Raw genomic sequence first — 18,898 nt, 5'->3', positions numbered from 1 at the left:
CCTTACTATATTCCTAATCATTATTATTCAATAAAAGTTGGACTAGTTTATTATAATAATAATAATATTTCTTATAAAAAAAATAGTACACAAAAAAATAGTAAAAATTATCGTTCCTTACTACAAATAATTATCATTCCATAAATGTTAGAATAACTTACTAAAATTATTATTGTTGAAAAAAATTATTCATACAAATAAATAAATATATAATATATTTATTTATTCTTTTTAACTAATTTATAACAATAACTATTATTATTATTATAAAATTGTAATAAATGGTATTACTAATAAATAGTAAAACAAAAAAAACCCTAATTATATTCCTAATAATTATTATTCCATTAGTATTGGAATAACATGTATATTGGAATAACTTATAACAAATATAAATATATTATATATATATATATATATATATATATATATATATATATATATATATATATATATATATATATATATAAATAATTATTACTGCAAAATGATGGGCTAATTATCTAATAGTTATCTAATAACAATACATTTGTCCAAAGTTTAAGGAACACATACTGACTGGAAAAAATGTATAATGAAAAAAATGTAAATATATTTCACAAACACCTTATTTAGATTTTTAACACTCAACAAAAACACCGCATATAGTGTTTACAGATTCATTTTGATTAAAAATAATTTAGTAGATCAATAAACAATTATGTGCACAAAATATATTCAATCCTGAGTGAAGACAACTAAAGGAGCCAAAGCATGGAGTCAGAGTCAGCATCTTCAGAGCCAAATTCACAGGAACATGGCTGCTTTCCTGGACGCAGATCATGTTTAGTCTCAGACTATAAAAGATTTCACCAAGAATAATCACTACTGACAGCGAAAGTTCGTCCAAGACTCTGCCTAATCCGCTTTAGGGAAATTGGCTTTGTGTGTTTCAGCTGACCGCTGATCCATCCTGGGTTTCACTGCTCAGTGATTACAAAAGACTAAATATATGCTGGCATTCTTGTAGCAGCAGTTAATCAAAAGTCTGACAGCAAATTGTAAACATTTAATTTTATTTTGCGCGTAACTAAAACGCATCCTGTACAAAACATTCAAAGAGCTCCTTTATGTCGGAGAACCACTCATCCTGACATAATGGGAAATAAAAAAGCGAGTCGGAATTTAGAAAGAGTATTATCTATCTTTGCAGAGGAATAATTCTGAACGCGCTCTCGTTTCCCGCAGCAATTTTGAAAGGATGAAGGTCACCAATGGAAAGTGGCTGGCAGCTCCTTTCTAAGAGAGAGACAAGATGATTACGTGTAACTAAAGCCACTCACACGGCGTAAGACGAAACACTGCATTCAGGGTCAGCGCTCTTTTCAACGGATTATCTCTCTCTCACACACCAGCGACATGTCAGACAGACACATACAGACATATTGTTTTGTGTTCCTCTCACACAGACTCATTCATTCTCCCTCTCACTTGGGTTTTTTCCATCTTTCGCTCATAGTGCATGTCAACAGAATGCTGATTTGATGACGTGTGTTGAGCACACAGAGCTTTGATGTCCGGAGTGAGATCTGATTGGCTTGCTTGTCTCCTGCAGATGTCCAGGATGATCTGTGGTTGGCCGTGCTGAGGGCTGCAGTTATTCCGCCTGGCAGCCACAGGAGGCGCTCTGCTCACGGCCACAGCTCCTCTGCTGACCGCCATCTGAACCCGCCTTCTGTGGGAAGAGGAAGAGAGATTATTAAATTCAAGCAAACTACAAGACAGAAGGTCGATTCACAGTTTTTTTGTTTTGTTGTATTGGTGCACTTTACACAACTAACCGCACACTAAGTGGAGCAATTACAAGATATTTCTCCTTTCTGACTAAAGTTGATTCTGCGTAATGAAGAGAAACAAGGTTAAGAATGAGTTTGAGGTTATTTTTGCACTGATTTTCATAGAATATGAAAAAAAAAAAGTGTCATTGTTAATTTATCTCACACTAATTGGGTCAGATTGCAAAACACACACACACACACACACACACACACACACACACACACACACACACACACACACACACACACACACACACACACACACACACACACACACACACACACACACACACACACACACACACACACACACACACACACACACACACACGTTTGTTTCACAATAATAGTGGGGACAATTGCATAGACTTCCAATGATTTTATATCAGGTTAATGATATAAAATACTAAACCTACCCATCACAGAAAGATGTGCAAAACACAAGATTTAAATAATGAAGGATCTAAGGATTCTCAATAGCAACCTGTGTGAGTTACTTCAAGAGTGCAACCATGCATCAGTTAAATCAATTTATTCATATTGTTAATTGATTTACACACTCTAAAAAATGCTGTGTTGTTTCAACCCATGTTTTAGACGCTTGGTGCTCTTTTTTATTGCCTTTTTTCACATCACATATTTTAGTAATCATCATAAATGAGGTATCATTCAAAAGCTTACGAAATTGGACGTTGCACTACCATGGAAACGGTGCTCTAAATTAATTTAGTGGGCTCCTCCCCTAGTGGGCGGTGTCAGGTTTCATTTTACAACATTTATTTTAACTACTTTAAAATCAATCTTATCTAATCTTGACAAAACACATATCTTCGGAAAGGTCTAAGTCTCAAGGTTCCATATTTTGTGATGTAAGTGATATTTGGACAGAAATGTATTAATTTGTTACAGTGGAATGCATCAAAACAAAATTCAATGGAATGTGGGTGACACCCGCTGGGTATTTTTGGTACAGCGCCTAAACAAAATCTTATAGGAACTTTTAAAAAAAAACTTTAAAAATTTTTGTGATATCAACTTCAAATTAGGAAAACAACTTGGTGACACATTTGGCTTTGATTTTATAGTAAAAAATATTTTGTAAAATACATATTTTACATATAATAAATGTAAAATATATTTTTATAATAAAAATAATTTACAGTAAATTTAAACTTCCATAACTTTTTCATACTTTCATTTTTTTCATTTTTGATTTCACTTCAGCAATAATCTGCTGAGTGCCTTCTTTAAAACAAGAGCAAACTTATGTCTATAGTCCTAACAATCTTCAATTACATCCATTTGGATGGTGCATTAAATACATTTATAATGTTACAAAAGATTTCTATGTAAAAGTTTTTATGTTAATGTTTTAAACTTTTGGAAAAATTCATCCCAGTTTCTACAAAACTATTAAGCAGCACAACCATTTTCAGCATTAATAATAATTAGAAAAGTTCAGGGCTGCCACTAACGACTATTTTTATATCGATTAATCTATCGACTAATTTATCGATTAATCAATTCATTTGTCCACTTAATTTATCATAATAATTTTCAGCAATTTTACTAAAAAACATTTAATTTAACTTGCAACATTGGCATTCAGTAGTGTACTATAAAAAATGTAAATGTAAACAAGCCCTTGACAAAATGTAACACTAAAAGAGTAAAAATGTAAAAAGGTACAAATTTGTAAACCAACATAACAAAAAAAAAAGAGAATATCAGCAAATACTTTTTATATAGAATAGTGTTGTCACGGTACCAAAATTATGACTTTGATACGATACCAGACCACAATACCTCAATACTGATACTGAATCAATACCATGGCAAAAAACTGTAAAAGTAATTGAATAATATGACAGAACTTACTATTCATTGTTTTATCTTTGTTTTAGGGTTAAAAAATCCTATAAACTCACTTGGCCGGCATGTTCCTGCCAGGTTCCTGCCCTGCCCTGTTTCACACAGAATATTACGTCCGGTCCTTTAAGAGCTGCACAGACCAAATTCATTGTATCACCTGATTTCTCATTCAACTAAAAGACATATCCGACTGTGTTTACCTGAATACTACTAATACAATTTCATATCGTACCCAACTTACCCAGTCGACTAAAAATATTGACGTCGACTAATTAACAGCGTCGACGCAGTCGATTGTATCGACCAATCGCGACAGGCCTTGAAATGTTTCTTGAGCAGCAAATCATCATAGTATGATTTCCGAAGGATCATTTGACACTGAAGACTGGAGTAATGATCCATCTTATTATTTTACTGCATTTTTGATCAAATAAATGCAGCCTTACTGAGCATAAGAGACTTCTTCAAAACATAAAATGAAAAAAAAAACCTGTACAGACCCCAAACTTTTGAACAGCACTCTAAAATAAATAAATACATCACATTTAATAATCGTATAATTTGTTCCATTAGTATTTACTAGCCCCTTTATAGATCCTTAATTTTATGTACATATATATATATATATACACACACACACACACACACACACACACACACACACACATACATACATACATACATACATACATATATATATATATATATACATATATATACATACATATACATACATATATATATATATATATATATATATACATATATATACATACATATACATATATATATATATATATTATCTTAAGTATAATATTTAAATGGAAAGTATCACTGTTAATAGTTAAGTGAGGCAAGAGAAATTTGAAACCTCAACTATAACAAAATGAAACTGAGCTTCAGTCTTGTGCGCTTGGCTTAAAGACTGTTTCAGACTGTCTGACAAAGAAAATGATAGCACTGACATATCAGCTTTTCCGACATGAAGCATATTAACAAACCAGCAGACCGCTAAATTGTCCTATTAACTGACAGGAATATTCTTTAACACATGCTGTTTTTCAACGATGAGCCATACAAAGCTTGAAAAACATAACACTGAACATCACTCCGCTGATGGTGTTTTAGTGCAGGAACAGATGCACAGATACTCTGTTAGTGCTTCATCACTAGGTGGCACTGTAATATTACATTCATTATAGCATACATGAATGTCAGGGACTGTGGTTCTCAAACTGTGTTTCTTACATATGTAGATTAAACTCTGACCATTGTGCACCGTTTATTAAAACCTATCCGAGCCATGACTATACCAGTCAGAAGAAACTCTTTATTATTCATATTTTAGTATAATAGTTAAAGCCATTAAACTAGTAAATAACATGTAGAGACCAAAAAGTAAAAAAACTAAACAAAACATAGGCACTAGTTAAATATTTATGTTTTTTTAACAACATTTTAATACTTCTAACTATATATTAATCATATTGCATATTTTAAATATATCATATTAAAGGACTATGTAACTTCAATATAATATATAATGTAAATACACTATGTAGCTTTTGGCCCTCTAGTAGTTAAAAAACAAAACTGCATTTTGCAGAAGAACACTGTTTTGGTTGTGCTTTGTCTCTATATGACTGTGCGGATGAATATGACACTTCACAATAGATAATACTTTACAAAGAACTCTGTTAAAGAGCTTTATCTATTCAATAAAATACCTTGCCTGTTGAGTAATAAAAATGCCGCCATTGTGTCACTTTTACATTTCAAATCCCTCAGTTCTCGCCCTCTCCGAAAAGCCAAGTCAATGTTGATTCTCGTTTTTTTCCGAGCTCTATCGCGTTCTCTTTTTGCCAGCAGACTCTCCTCTGTTCGCATTTGAGATTTAGCGTGCTCCATGTCAATCTTTCTCACTCATTGAGACAACTAATCTATGCAACTATTCTGTATTTATGGATATGACGAGAAACACATGGCCGAGTGACGCAAGCACACAATTTTCAGCGAAAACTATAAAATATAAACACTTATAATAGGCCTACCGTAGTGAAACGAAATAAAAACACGTTTTGAAAGGAGGATTGATGATGTACACTGTAAAAAAATTCAGGTCTCCAATTAAATATTTTCTAGTGACTGATCACATCTAAATTTTTCAGTTGGCCAAACTGAATTTCTGTGAATTAAATGTGATCAGTCACTAGAACATTTTCAATTGGAGACCTGCATTTTTTTTTACAGTGTATTAACTAAAATTTTATTTTGTTAATTTTGAACAAAAAGTTACACAGTGTACCTTTAATAAAAATAACAAATTAAAAATAAAATAGAAATATTATAATAGTTAATGTCATTAAACAAGGAATTTCCTCAAATGAACAAATGGAACTTCCTCTATTTATATTCATTATTAACAACTTTTTTTATAATAATATTGAATTTCATTAAATCATAAATTATTTGATATTAATAAAATATAACCATAATAAAATAAAACTAATAAAAATAAACAGATGCAACTCTAAAAATAAAGAGTATATTTATTCTTATCTTTTTCAATGTTTTATTTCTAATACTACTTTAGTTAACTTTGTGCAACTAAGACTACATTACTTTGGGATTTTTGAAAGCGAATTTCAATTTACATTGAAACTGCATATATTATCTCTGACATATATAAAAGCAAATCAAACTGGTGCAACATATTTTGTCTATCCTGCAACAACTATATTATGCTTTCCAAATTATCCCCCCCCCCCAATGCAATTACATTACCAACCAAATATAAAACTTTTTTTTTTCACCTGTGTTTCCATGAGCAAATGATATCTGAGCTAATTATACACATACGCAATGCCCCATAAAACATTTTAACATTCTCATTACTCAGTATTAATTATAGCCTACTGTTAGTTTTTCAAGAGCAGGCTACTGTCGTTGTGAATGAATTACACAAAAGTTATTTGTGTCTCCTGAAGTGAAACGCACGGACTGCTAATACATAACCAACCAAACAAAAGCACATTTGATCCATGAGTGCTGTCACGAGTCACGCTCTCGCTGATAAGAACTTAACTCAAAAATAACTATTAAATAATAATATAACTAGGAGACCTTGTTGACTAAAATCAGCTTGAAAATGCTATCTCGTGAAGCAAAGGTGAATATGTAATTTCTTTCCAATTTAAAGGTACACGGTGTTATTTCAGTCAATCGTGAAAGTCTGGTGGTTGCTTCTGGCAACATTAAATCCAGGAGAGAAGACAATTCTAGAGAAAGAGCACGAGGACCACGAGTGCACAGGACAAAGTTTGAGTGTGCACATGTAAAATCTGAGTGAGAGCAGAGCCATGATGAGACCACTGTATATTTGACAGAGTGCATCCAGTTATATGCTAGACTAGAGTGAAAGAAATCTGCCTGCGAGCGGAGAGATTCGTTAAAGGCACAATATGTAATTTTCTCAGCTAGCAGTCTGAAAAAAAAAAAAGGCGTAGCTTGATGACGCCTTGATTTTGCGGAATCATTGGAGTTGTTGTCTTTAACTCTACAGCTGGTGGAAAAGAATCCGACGGGACTCAAGACACATGGCTCGAGAGCAGTGGAGCTTTTATCATGCCACAGACGACCATTACTGCTTCTTCCGGTCATGCTTATGTGGGGTAACGCAGATACATTTTAATGTGTTGAAAGTTATGTTGTAATGTGCTCTGTGCGTTAGCTTGGTGGCTACTATGAGACACTTGTTGCAGACTGCAGTGAGCTAGATCGATATTAGGCATGGTAAAACATTTTACTTGTGGTAAAACAATAAGACTAACTGTGTTGAGCTATATAACAATGATTCGTTTTCTGTCGATGAATGTATCCAAACAGTTGCTCACCTGTCTAATAAAACACAATATTTTAAAGCGTTTTGGTGTTTCCATGGTTTCCAAAAAATAAAACCAGAAATCGAGGGTAACATGGGTATGATAGGCGACGCACGGTCTGTGTCCTGGTTAAAATTGCTTATTTCTCTGGATTTATTATTTAAACATTCTTGGAAACATTTCATATTTAACATAAATTTTAATTGGATGTGCTCTCAAGATTTGTCATTAAAATAAAGCCTTAGCAACGGCCTCAAATAAACTATAAAAATGAGCAAAAAAAAAGGTCTAATAGCAGCAATCCTTTTTTTTATTGGTTAAAGGGGTACCTCAATGCTGCAAAGATGCATGTGTATTTAAATTTGAGTCATTTATGTAGTAGAAATGTGAAATTATTTTTGAAGTTGGTGCCTTCTAGACTAAGAAAAGCCAGAAAATGTATTTTTGGCTCATATGGATGAAAGACAACAACTCCCAGAATGCACTTGCTTCGCTGCTCTACGAGGCCACTCCCAAGCCACACCTACCGGTTACATCTCTTGCCCACCACGGCACCACCCCTCCGTCGTTTTCATTTTTATAGTAATAAAATCATTTAGTTCAGTTAGAGAACAGACACTGCAATCAAAAACTGAACGTGTCTGCTCAATACATCATGAGCCGAAAGAGAGTCGCAGCACAGACCAGCAGCAGGAGTCAGATTTCATTCATCAGAGAGTGAGGAGCTGACAGACCAGATGATCGCGGAAGATTTGGTTTCGAAGCGAAATGCGCCAATTTAAGTGAGTTTGTCATTGTACCGTTTTGTTGTTGTGTTTTCATGAACCCGCCCCGAGAATTGGTGCTAATTTTAAACCGAAACTAAAATGAGCACGGACGACCGGCATTCATTCACGGCCACATTGTCAGTCATTCACAGCCGCACATTGCGTGCCCAGTCTGGCGCGTTTTCAGTTCATGCCTATGGAAGCTTCTTTCATAGGAATTCATTGAGAACACTCGCTTTGCTCCGCACCGCCCCGTTATGAATGTCCGTGTGGCCGTCTGTGTCTTACATTCTGTGAGTGAGATCCCACCCCTGTGGGCGGGTTGAAAACATGCGGAACTAGCTCCTTCTACTGGCTGTAGTCTTTAGCCTCTGGCCAAAAAAGCCTCCGATGACGCAAAATGACGATATTTGCGTCCTCGTAGGCTTTTTTCCAGACATAAAATAAATAAATCTCTTGTCTCAGGGGGATATGGGGGGGGGGCACGATCTTTCGAATATACTACCAGGCTTCTACTGATACAAAGCTTAATGCTAAATCGCTGAAGTAACCCTTTAAAATGAATGGAGGATCTCATGTTTTTCCGTGAGACCACCACACACACACACACACACACACACACACACACACACACACACACACACACACACACACACCTGGGTGGGTTTGCGTGAAGGTCTTTTTGGTTGGTTGTCTGGGTGATTAGGAGTCCAAGCCCCCAGGCTCTGATTGGAATAGAAGTCCATAGGATACACTTCCTGCCATCCCACCTGCTGCAGTGCTACTGCTGCCTGAAACAGAGAGAGATTTTTAAGACAGCCGACTGCAGCATCAAACACTGTAGCTGCAAACCAAAGGAACGGCGAGAATCTTGAGAAAAACAACATGGCAGTGCTACCAACAGCTGACGGGTCGATACACGCACCAGCTATGAGCGCAGTCGGATATCAAGGGAGATTCTAGTCAAACACAGCTCTCATCTGAGAGGCCATGTCACATGACTCTCATACAGCAAAAAATCTCCCGGATGGCTTCATGTATTACCGATGCGCAAAGATCTTCGCCACTAGCGATATGCACCGAACAGAGACTCTGAGTCGAGGTGAGATCCGTGCTGTTCCATGTGACCTACAAATGCAGACGAATATATTAGCGGGGCCTCTAGAGGAATGCAGGACTTCCTTGTGCATGTGGCTACATTACATAAACTCCAGCAGGATCTCACCAGTCAGACTGAGCTGCTTATATGAATAATCAATGCGCCGTGTTCATCTCCGCCCGTGGGCACATATACCCACTTCACAAGCGAGGCACGCTGTAACGTACGGCTCTAATACCGTGGGAGAAATGACAAACGCCCCCGCCTCCGGTGAAGGACTGTCTCTCTCCGCTGACAATACTACAATACCTCACAAACAAATGAATCTTCACAAATCTCTCTTAAATACCCTTCAAAACCTAATACCACAGTCGCTCGCTTTTATTGACTGGAAAAGCGACAGTTGAGAAGTTCTGACCTGAATGTGTTTTCTGTGAACATTGAGGCTTCTGAAATATAGTATGCATTTAATAATATATACTCTTATTAAACATACATATAATTGACATTTTCTCTAATTGTGTAAAATAAAAATATTATATAAAAAGATTGCAGAACTGTCAGAGCTGTGATCAAACTACCAATCAGAAGTTTGGCCTTACTAACTCTTTATTTTATATTAATATTTAATAATAATAGTTACAGCCATCAAACAAGGTAATAAGGGAATTATGTAGAGAAGAAAAAACAAAACAAAAAAGGCAAACATTGTGATAACATTTTTCATAGTTTATTTGTTTACAAAGTACATTATAATAATTTTAACTATAATTTTAATATTACATATTATTAAAAATGTTATATGAATAACAAATAAATGAATAATAAAATATAAAAACAAACATTATTTTATAAAGTATATTAATAGTTAAAAAGCCATCAAACTACATTAATTATGTAGGGACCAAAAAGTCAAGAAATGTATACAAACAATATTTATATATTTAACTAAACTTTATTCATTTTAAATTCAAACGTATAAATAATATTGAACATTAGGAAACAATATAACATTGTATAAATAAAATGTACCCTAATAAAATATTATATTAACATATTGTATAACAATTATATATATTAATATTTTAAAAAACAAAACTATTAAACACAAATATATGACCTTTTGTGTGAATATAGTCAATCAGAGATCTAGAAATGTAAAATGGTGAAAAAAAGTATGTTTATGAGATAAAAAGATCTAGATGAGCATTTTACTTGCTCTGGATGTGCTGCTAACATCAATCTTTCGTTCTCTCTTCCTCCATCCATCCTGTCTTTATTAACTCATGGCACATCCATCCCTCTTTCACTGGCTTTTCATCAGTGCTGTGCATAAGCTACCTGCTAATCCCTACACTGACATGAGCGGCAAGTGTGTCATTGACTATAAATATAACATGAGACACACTGAAAATCACTGCCTTCTCTCTCTTTCTTCATACTTCCCTTTTACACTCCCTGAAGTCCTCTCCACAGAAAGAGCAAACACAAGCAGAGATGCTTTAAGTGTCCAAGAATAGTACATCTGTTTTACTATGAACTCCATGTTCACATATTTAAGCAAACCGGCTAGGCAGAAACACTGTTACACCACAAAACATCAGCGTGTTATTGCAGCATTCTAATGTATTCTCATAATGCCATATTTGCTCTACGTTTCTACGACACCAAATGCTCTGAGCTCCAGCGTGGGCCAAGCGGCAATGAAAATGGATTATGGTGGCGCATAATATCAGAGCCACATATGATTATGCAGTGCTTCAATATGGCTATACTGAGCATTATCATTTTTCACTAAGACACATGATGCCATAAAAACTTAACATAAATGATCTTCTACTGGTACAGTGGGTACATAGTGGCTATAGACCGATATATTGGCCAGGATGATTAATAGGCTGATATTTAGTCATTTTGAGAGGCAACAGCAGATAACCATGCCTGCTTGGCCGATTAACAGAAGTGGAAGATTACTCTCGTGGCAGAATGAAAAAAGTCAACAGCATTGTCAATGGATAGTGCACATAGTGAATTAAGAGTAGACAATGTGTAACATAAGTTTCTGTTGAAATTGTTATACTTTATGATTGTGGACACAATGCTGTATGTATAAAAATAATAATAGTCATTTTGATATGAACTTGTTTCCCAGTAAGTTTACCTAATCAAAATCCAGTACATTGTCAGCATGAGAAAATTCATTGTGCTACTTCATGTTTTATATTTGGGGTGTATCCAACAACCCAAACATACATATATACACATATATATATATATATATATATATATATATATATATATATATATATATATATATATATATATATATATATATATATATATATATATATATATATATATTAGTGCTGTCAGTTAAACGCGTTATTAACGACGTTAACGCAAACCTATTTTAACGGCGTAAATTTTTTTATCGCGAGATTAACGTTCTTTTTGGTCTAACAAACTTTGTAGTTTTTTCACATGCTGTTGCAACAACTAGTAACGTTAGAAAAACTACAACACCACTCCGGATGTAGCTAGACCGGAAACAAAACATCAGGCACGCTGCGGCTGCCCGCACTCGTTTGGGCCATTAAAAGATTAGACGTGGATGGCAAGCGTGAGACGCCGAAATGAGAAACGTATTAAGCCATGGTTTAACTCAGGGGTCTTCAACTAAAAGTGCTTGTCTTGAGCGCTGCTTTCTGCTCTGATGGTGCGTTCACACCAGACGCGAATGAAGCGTTTTGCGCGAGTGATTTAAGTCAATGCAAAGACGAAAATAGACATTCTGCGGCGCGGATTAAGCGGCGTGCATGTCGCGTCCGGTGTGAACGCACCATCAGTCTCTTCTTCACTGCATGCTTGACCGCGCGTCTGGGTCTGAACGTAGTAACTGAGCATTGCAACGTTAACTGTTTCATTACGTCAAAAGGCTTCGCGGTCCGGATTCGGACCGGAGTCCGCTAGTTGGCGACCCCTGGTTTAACTGCACTATAGGCGGAGTCCTAGTTTACCTTGCATGTGCACTTTGTAATTTTATTTTGTATCACCCTGTTTTGATCCCTTAGAAAGGGCTGTTGAAGGGGCTGTTTGTGCAACAAAGTATTTGTTTCACCCTTTTATTGATGGGCAGTGTTACATTGTGTGAGCGATTATTTGCTCCAAGTGAGAATGTTGGTGTGAAATCGAACACTAAAGTATGCCAATGTTGTTTTCAATAAAACAAACATTTGAACAAAGCAAGCCGATCCACTTTTCTATGTTGATAAGAGCATTAAAATAAGAAAAAATAATGGGACAAAAAGAAATCAAGGGACATTTAGAATAAATAAAAATGTGCGATTAATTGTGATTAATTGTGAGTTAACTATGACATTAATGCGATTAATCGCGATTAAATATTTTAATCGTTTGACAGCACTAATATATATATATATATATATATATATATATATATATATATATATATATATATATTATATATATATATATATATATACATATATATATATATATATATATATATATATATATATATATATATATATATATATATATATATATATATATATATATATATATATACACACACATATATACACACACACACACACACACACACACACACACACACACACACACACACACACACACACACACACACACACACACACACACACACACACACACACACACACACACACACACACACACACACACACACACACACACACACACACACACACACACACACACACACACACACACACACACACACACACACACACACACACACACACACACACACACACACACACACACACACACACACACACACACACACACACATATATATATAAACACACACAGTGAGGAAAATAAGTATTTGAACACCCTGCTATTTTGCAAGTTCTCCCACTTAGAAATCATGGAGGGGTCTGAAATTGTCATCGTAGGTGCATGTCCACTGTGAGAGACATAATCTATAAAAAAAATCCAGAAATCACAATGTATACTTTTTTTAACTATTTATTTGTATGATAGAGCTGCAAATAAGTATTTGAACACCTGAGAAAATCAATGTTAATATTTGGTACAGTAGCCTTTGTTTGCAATTACAGAGGTCAAACGTTTCCTGTAGTTTTTCACCAGTTTTGCACACACTGCAGGAGGGATTTTGGCCCACTCCTCCACACAGATCTTCTCTAGATCAGTCAGGTTTCTGGCCTGTCACTGAGAAACACGGAGTTTGAGCTCCCGCCAAAGATTCTCTATTGGGTTTAGGTCTGGAGACTGGCCCATCTTCAAAGCTCTAACTGAGGGAAGGAGGTTGTTCCCCAAAATCTCGCAATACATGGCCCCGGTCATCCTCTCCTTAATACAGTGCAGTCGCCCTGTCCCATGTGCAGAAAACCACCCCCAAAGCATGATGCTACCACCCCCATGCTTCACAGTAGGGATGGTGTTCTTGGGATGGTACTCATCTTTCTTCTTCCTCCAAACACGTTTAGTGGAATTATGACCAAAAAGTTCTATTTTGGTCTCATCTGACCACATGACTTTCTCCCATGACTCCTCTGGATCATCCAAATGGTCATTGGCAAACTTAAGACGGGCCTGGACATGTGCTGGTTTAAGCAGGGGAACCTTTCCCCATAGCCCTTTCCAGCCTTGTGGAGGTGTACAATGTTGTCTCTAGTGTCTTTGGACAGCTCTTTGGTCTTGGCCATGTTAGTAGTTGGATTCTTACTGATTGTATGGGGTGGACAGGTGTCTTTATGCAGCTAACGACCTCAAACAGGTGCATCTAATTTAGGATAAATGGAGTGGAGGTGGACATTTAAAGGTCTTTGAGGGTCAGAATTCTAGCTGATAGACAGGTGTTCAAATACTTATTTGCAGCTGTATCATACAAATAAATAGTAAAAAAATCATATATTGTGATTTCTGGATTTTTTTGTGTGATTTTGTCTCTCACAGTGGACATGCACCTATGATGACAATTTCAGACCCCTCCATTCCAAGTGGGAGAACTTGCAAAATAGCAGGGTGTTCAAATACTTATTTTCCTCACTGTATATAAATTATACAATACCTCATAAAAGCAGCATTTATTTGATCAAAAATACAATCGTGAAATATTTTTACATTTTAAAATAGCTGTTTTATATTTAATATATTTTTTAAATGTATTTTATTCCTGTGATTAAGCTGACTTTTTAGCAGCCATTCCTCCTAAACCATTCAAATATGCTAATTTTCTGCAAAGAAAATAATTCCTTTTTATTATCATCAATGTTGAATTTTTTTTTCAGGATAATTTGATGAATAGAATGAACAGCATTTATTTGAAATAGAAACATTAAAAACCTTTTTAAAATTATTAATGTCTTTACTGTCCCTTTCGATCAAATATATATTATGTGTGCTGGGGAAAATTAATTGTTTGTGAAACACAAAATAAAAGTTTGTGTTTACATAATATGTGTGTGTGTGCTGTGTATAATTAGTATGTATATATAAATACACACGCATGCATGTATATATTTAAGAAAAATATGTTATAAATAATATAAAAAAAATTATACATATACAGTATATACATGCACTGATTTCTTAAATATATACATGCATGTGTGTGTATTTATAAAATAATTAAATAATCCTTCTAATGTGCTGATTGGTATTCAAGAAACAATTTTATAGGCAGAGTTGCATTTTAAAACTGACCAAACAATTCAGGAAACTCATCAGTATGCTTTTTAAGAGAGGAAGGCTATTTCATGCACTACTCAGTACTGTCTTGAAAAAAGACAGCAAACTGGATCTAACCAGGACAGAGAGAGAAGTGAATGGCCTAGATGCGCATCAACAATAGGACAAGCACACCGGAGCCTCAAGTAGATTCTCAGCTGGCAGCTTCATTGAACAGTTCACACTAAACACAAGCTTCTGACCTTTCGGCAGAGTTTCAAAGAAAAAGACACATCTGGCACTGGCAAATAAGCAGTAAATGGCAGAACGGGCTAAAGAACATAGAAATAACACAAGGCAAACAATTATTATGAATGGCCCAATCTAACATTTAGATGTTGAGCTGTTGTGGAAATTGTTTGATCGTAATTCTAACTCATGGGAGATGCTACAGCAAACAAAGGATGCAACTTCACCTGCATGTCTTCATAAACTGACTGTTAGTTAGAACTGCCACTGCTGTAAGATGAGAATTTACTGACAAATTAAGTTTGATTTGAAATTAAAAAAAAATTTTTTTTGGTAAATACAAAAAAGGTAATGCAACATAACAGGAATTTCTGAAAAATGCATACTCTGTGAATTAAAGCAATGCTTTGTATATGATTAGATTTATCCTTTAAGATACATGGTATACAATGACTTTTTTTTTATAAATATAAAGCAAAACAGAAATGATTTCAATTTATAACTGCAATTATTTATTTTTTATAAAATGTATATTTATTTATAAATGTGTAATTCATTTTAGAATGAATAGGCCTGGTTTCACAGACAGGGCTTAGATTAAGCCAGGATTAGGCTTTAGTTTATTTAGGATATTTAGGTAGCTTTTATAAACATTCCTTAGAAAAAAAGAAAAAAAAAACATTACTGAAGTGCATCTTGAGACAAAACAATGGCATTGACATATTTTAAGATAATAGCTTTTAGTTAAAACAGCTCAATAAAGCATTTTAGTCTGGGACTAGCTTAAGACTTTTATGTGAAATCAGGGGATAGTATTTTATATAGTATATATTTTAGTTATAACATAAGTTTACGTTTTATCTTGCTTTAATAAAAGTTAGTCATTTGTAACAAAACTTTTATAATGTTACATGTTAATTATATTATCAAAAATTACAGTAAAAATAAAGAATCCTTGGTGACTACAAATTTCAGTTTCTACAAACAAACACACCCACACACACACACACACACACACGCACACGCACACGCACACGCACACGCACACGCACACGCACACGCACACGCACGCATTATATCGGCTATCGGACACCATCTCTAGATATCAGCATAGATTTTGGTATCAGTCACAGAAAATCCCATATTATTCGACCACTAGTACATTATGCTTGTGATATTCCTGATGGACTAAGCGAAAAGAGTAACAGGCATCCTAATGAGGTCTATCTGCAGATAAAACTCGCCAGATGTTCATGTTTTGCATCTGGGAATGGGGAATAGGGATTTAACCGAGACACCTATCCCAGGAAAAACGCTTGGGTGTGTGATTCTAGCTAAGTCCTGTTTTGGCATGACATGAATCAAGATGCGCATTTGCTGCTGGCGATGAGAAAGAGAAAGACATGTTTGGAGAGGCGCTGCTGCAAGTCGGCCAGTGGGAGGAGCTACTGTTCCACCCTGAGCTGGCCGACTCATCCCGCCTGTCTCTGAGGAGTAGAGACGTTGGGTAAACAAACCCTGCTCCTTCACATAGCACCAAGGTGTGTGCATAGATGTTTGTCTGCGAGCGTAAACGCATACACACGCTCTACACACAAATGCATTCACAGCCTTTATGTCCCAAAGGCAATAAGAATGGCCAGAAACGTGCATGACAAACGTGACTGGCAGCATGCCGACTGACGAAGCAGAGGTGAACACCTGCAGTGGATGAGTAGCTGTGTGCCTTGTGTTAAGGGAGATGAGGTTTCTTATGTTCAGTATGGGTCTTTCTGTCTTTGCTTTCATAATAAAGTATAGTAGATGGAGGATTTTGCTGTGTGCATGCATGCAAGCCTCGAGTACCTCATATGGAGACAGTAGGGGCTTGGAGAAAGCCGTTCCCCAGTCGATGGAGAGGCGAGGACAAGCGATCTGCACCCACCTATAGAGAGAGAGAGAGAGAGAGAGAGAGAGAGAGAGAGAGAGAGAGAGAGAGAGAGAGAGAGAGAGAGAGAGAGAGAGAGAGAGAGAGAGAGAGAGAGAGGGGTAGTTAAACAAAGTAGTCAAAATTTAAATGTTCACAAACCATTTTACTTGAGTTATGTGATTATTCAAGAGTGCGTACAAAATGTAGGGCTTTTCATTCAACAGGAAAATGACTGGATCGCAAAAACTGGCAGGGTGAGCAAATACAGACACAGTGGGTTTGTTATAAAGAATGAAATATAAAGTGTCCATGGGGAATTTTGTGATAACTGAAAGGGGGTGTGGTTATATATAGATATTTTTTTCTTTTCTTTTTTTCTTTGGATTAACATGCACTGATGAAACAATAAGACCAGGAATGTGTTTAAGAAAGCAAATAAAATGATGATTTCATGTTCACTGCAATCTACATATTGTAACCAATAACAAATAAATAATGAAATATTTAGAAACGTAATCAAATATTATTTTAGTACTGTTTTACAGTACTTTTGAATTAGTTTTTTTTTTATATTTTCCATTTTCATTTAAGTAATTTTGTGCTTTTGTCATTTGTTATACATTTCTACATAGCCTTAATGTATTTTTATTGGTTTTAGCATACATCTTTCAGTTATCTAGTTAGAAAACTGAAAATATAAAATAGTTTTTAATTTTATTCCAGATTTATTTTAAAATCACAGAAATCTAATTGTAATAGTTTTTTTTAACAATAAAAATCTCGAATCAAACTGCCTCATACTATTTAAGATACATGTGAAGGAAAAGCGAGAAACACACACACACACACACACACACACACACACACACACACACACACACACACACACACACACACACACACACACACACACACACACACACACACACACACACACACACACACACACACACACACACACACACACACACACACACACACACACACACACACACACACACACACACACACACACACACACACACACACACACACACACACACACACACACACACACACACACACACACACACACACACACACACACACACACACACACACACACACACACGGGGAAGCAGAGCCCAGCTCAGCTCGCAGGGAGAATGTGAATGTGAATATGAACTGCATTGATGTGCAGTGCTGATGCTCTCTCCTGTAAATATGAGAGTAAATCTGCACTGCCCTAAAGCTTCCCTGCAAAGCATTATTATTTAGACAAGCACGGAGTCAAATAAAATAAAGAAAGAGTGGGGAGAGGTGGAGGAAAAAGGAAAGAGAGTTGAGGTGAGAAAGAGGCAGCAATAAGAAAGGTTAGGTGAGCAAAAAACAACTGCACTGCAATGCCCTAGTCTCCACGGAGCTACCCTACATAGCATCCAGACTGGGCGGCAGAGAGAGAATAAGAACGAGAGAGAGAGAGAGAACGAGAGAGAGAGAGAGAGAGAGAGAGAGAGAGAGAGAGAGAGAGAGAGAGAGAGAGAGAGAGAGAGAAAGGAAGGACAGGAAAGAATAACAGTGACATTAGAGGTGAGGGAGGGCTCAGAGAGTCACATGAGGAACCGTAT

At 35.7% G+C, this 18,898-nt stretch overlaps 1 protein-coding gene across 2 annotated transcripts in view; it reads right to left on the bottom strand.

The window, feature by feature from the left end:
- Positions 1–556: 556 nt before the first annotated feature.
- Positions 557–18,898, bottom strand: part of dph1 (diphthamide biosynthesis 1) — a gene marked incomplete at its 5' end in the record, with an annotated part of 131,159 nt that continues 112,817 nt past the window's right edge. Inside the window, 3 exons of one of the 2 annotated variants that reach the window (XM_079824241.1) lie at positions 557–1,714; positions 8,994–9,128; positions 17,228–17,306. In XM_079824241.1, coding sequence (XP_079680367.1) covers positions 1,637–1,714; positions 8,994–9,128; positions 17,228–17,306 — 292 coding nt within the window. In that variant the 3' untranslated portion in view covers positions 557–1,636. The remainder of the gene's footprint in view (positions 1,715–8,993; positions 9,129–17,227; positions 17,307–18,898) is intronic. The other variant, XM_079824242.1, reaches the window with a different exon arrangement.

Source organism: Gobio gobio, assembly GCF_949357685.1.
Source record: "Gobio gobio genome assembly, chromosome: 8".
Classification (NCBI taxonomy): domain Eukaryota; kingdom Metazoa; phylum Chordata; class Actinopteri; order Cypriniformes; family Gobionidae; genus Gobio; species Gobio gobio.
This window is presented reverse-complemented; position numbering and strand designations above follow the sequence as displayed.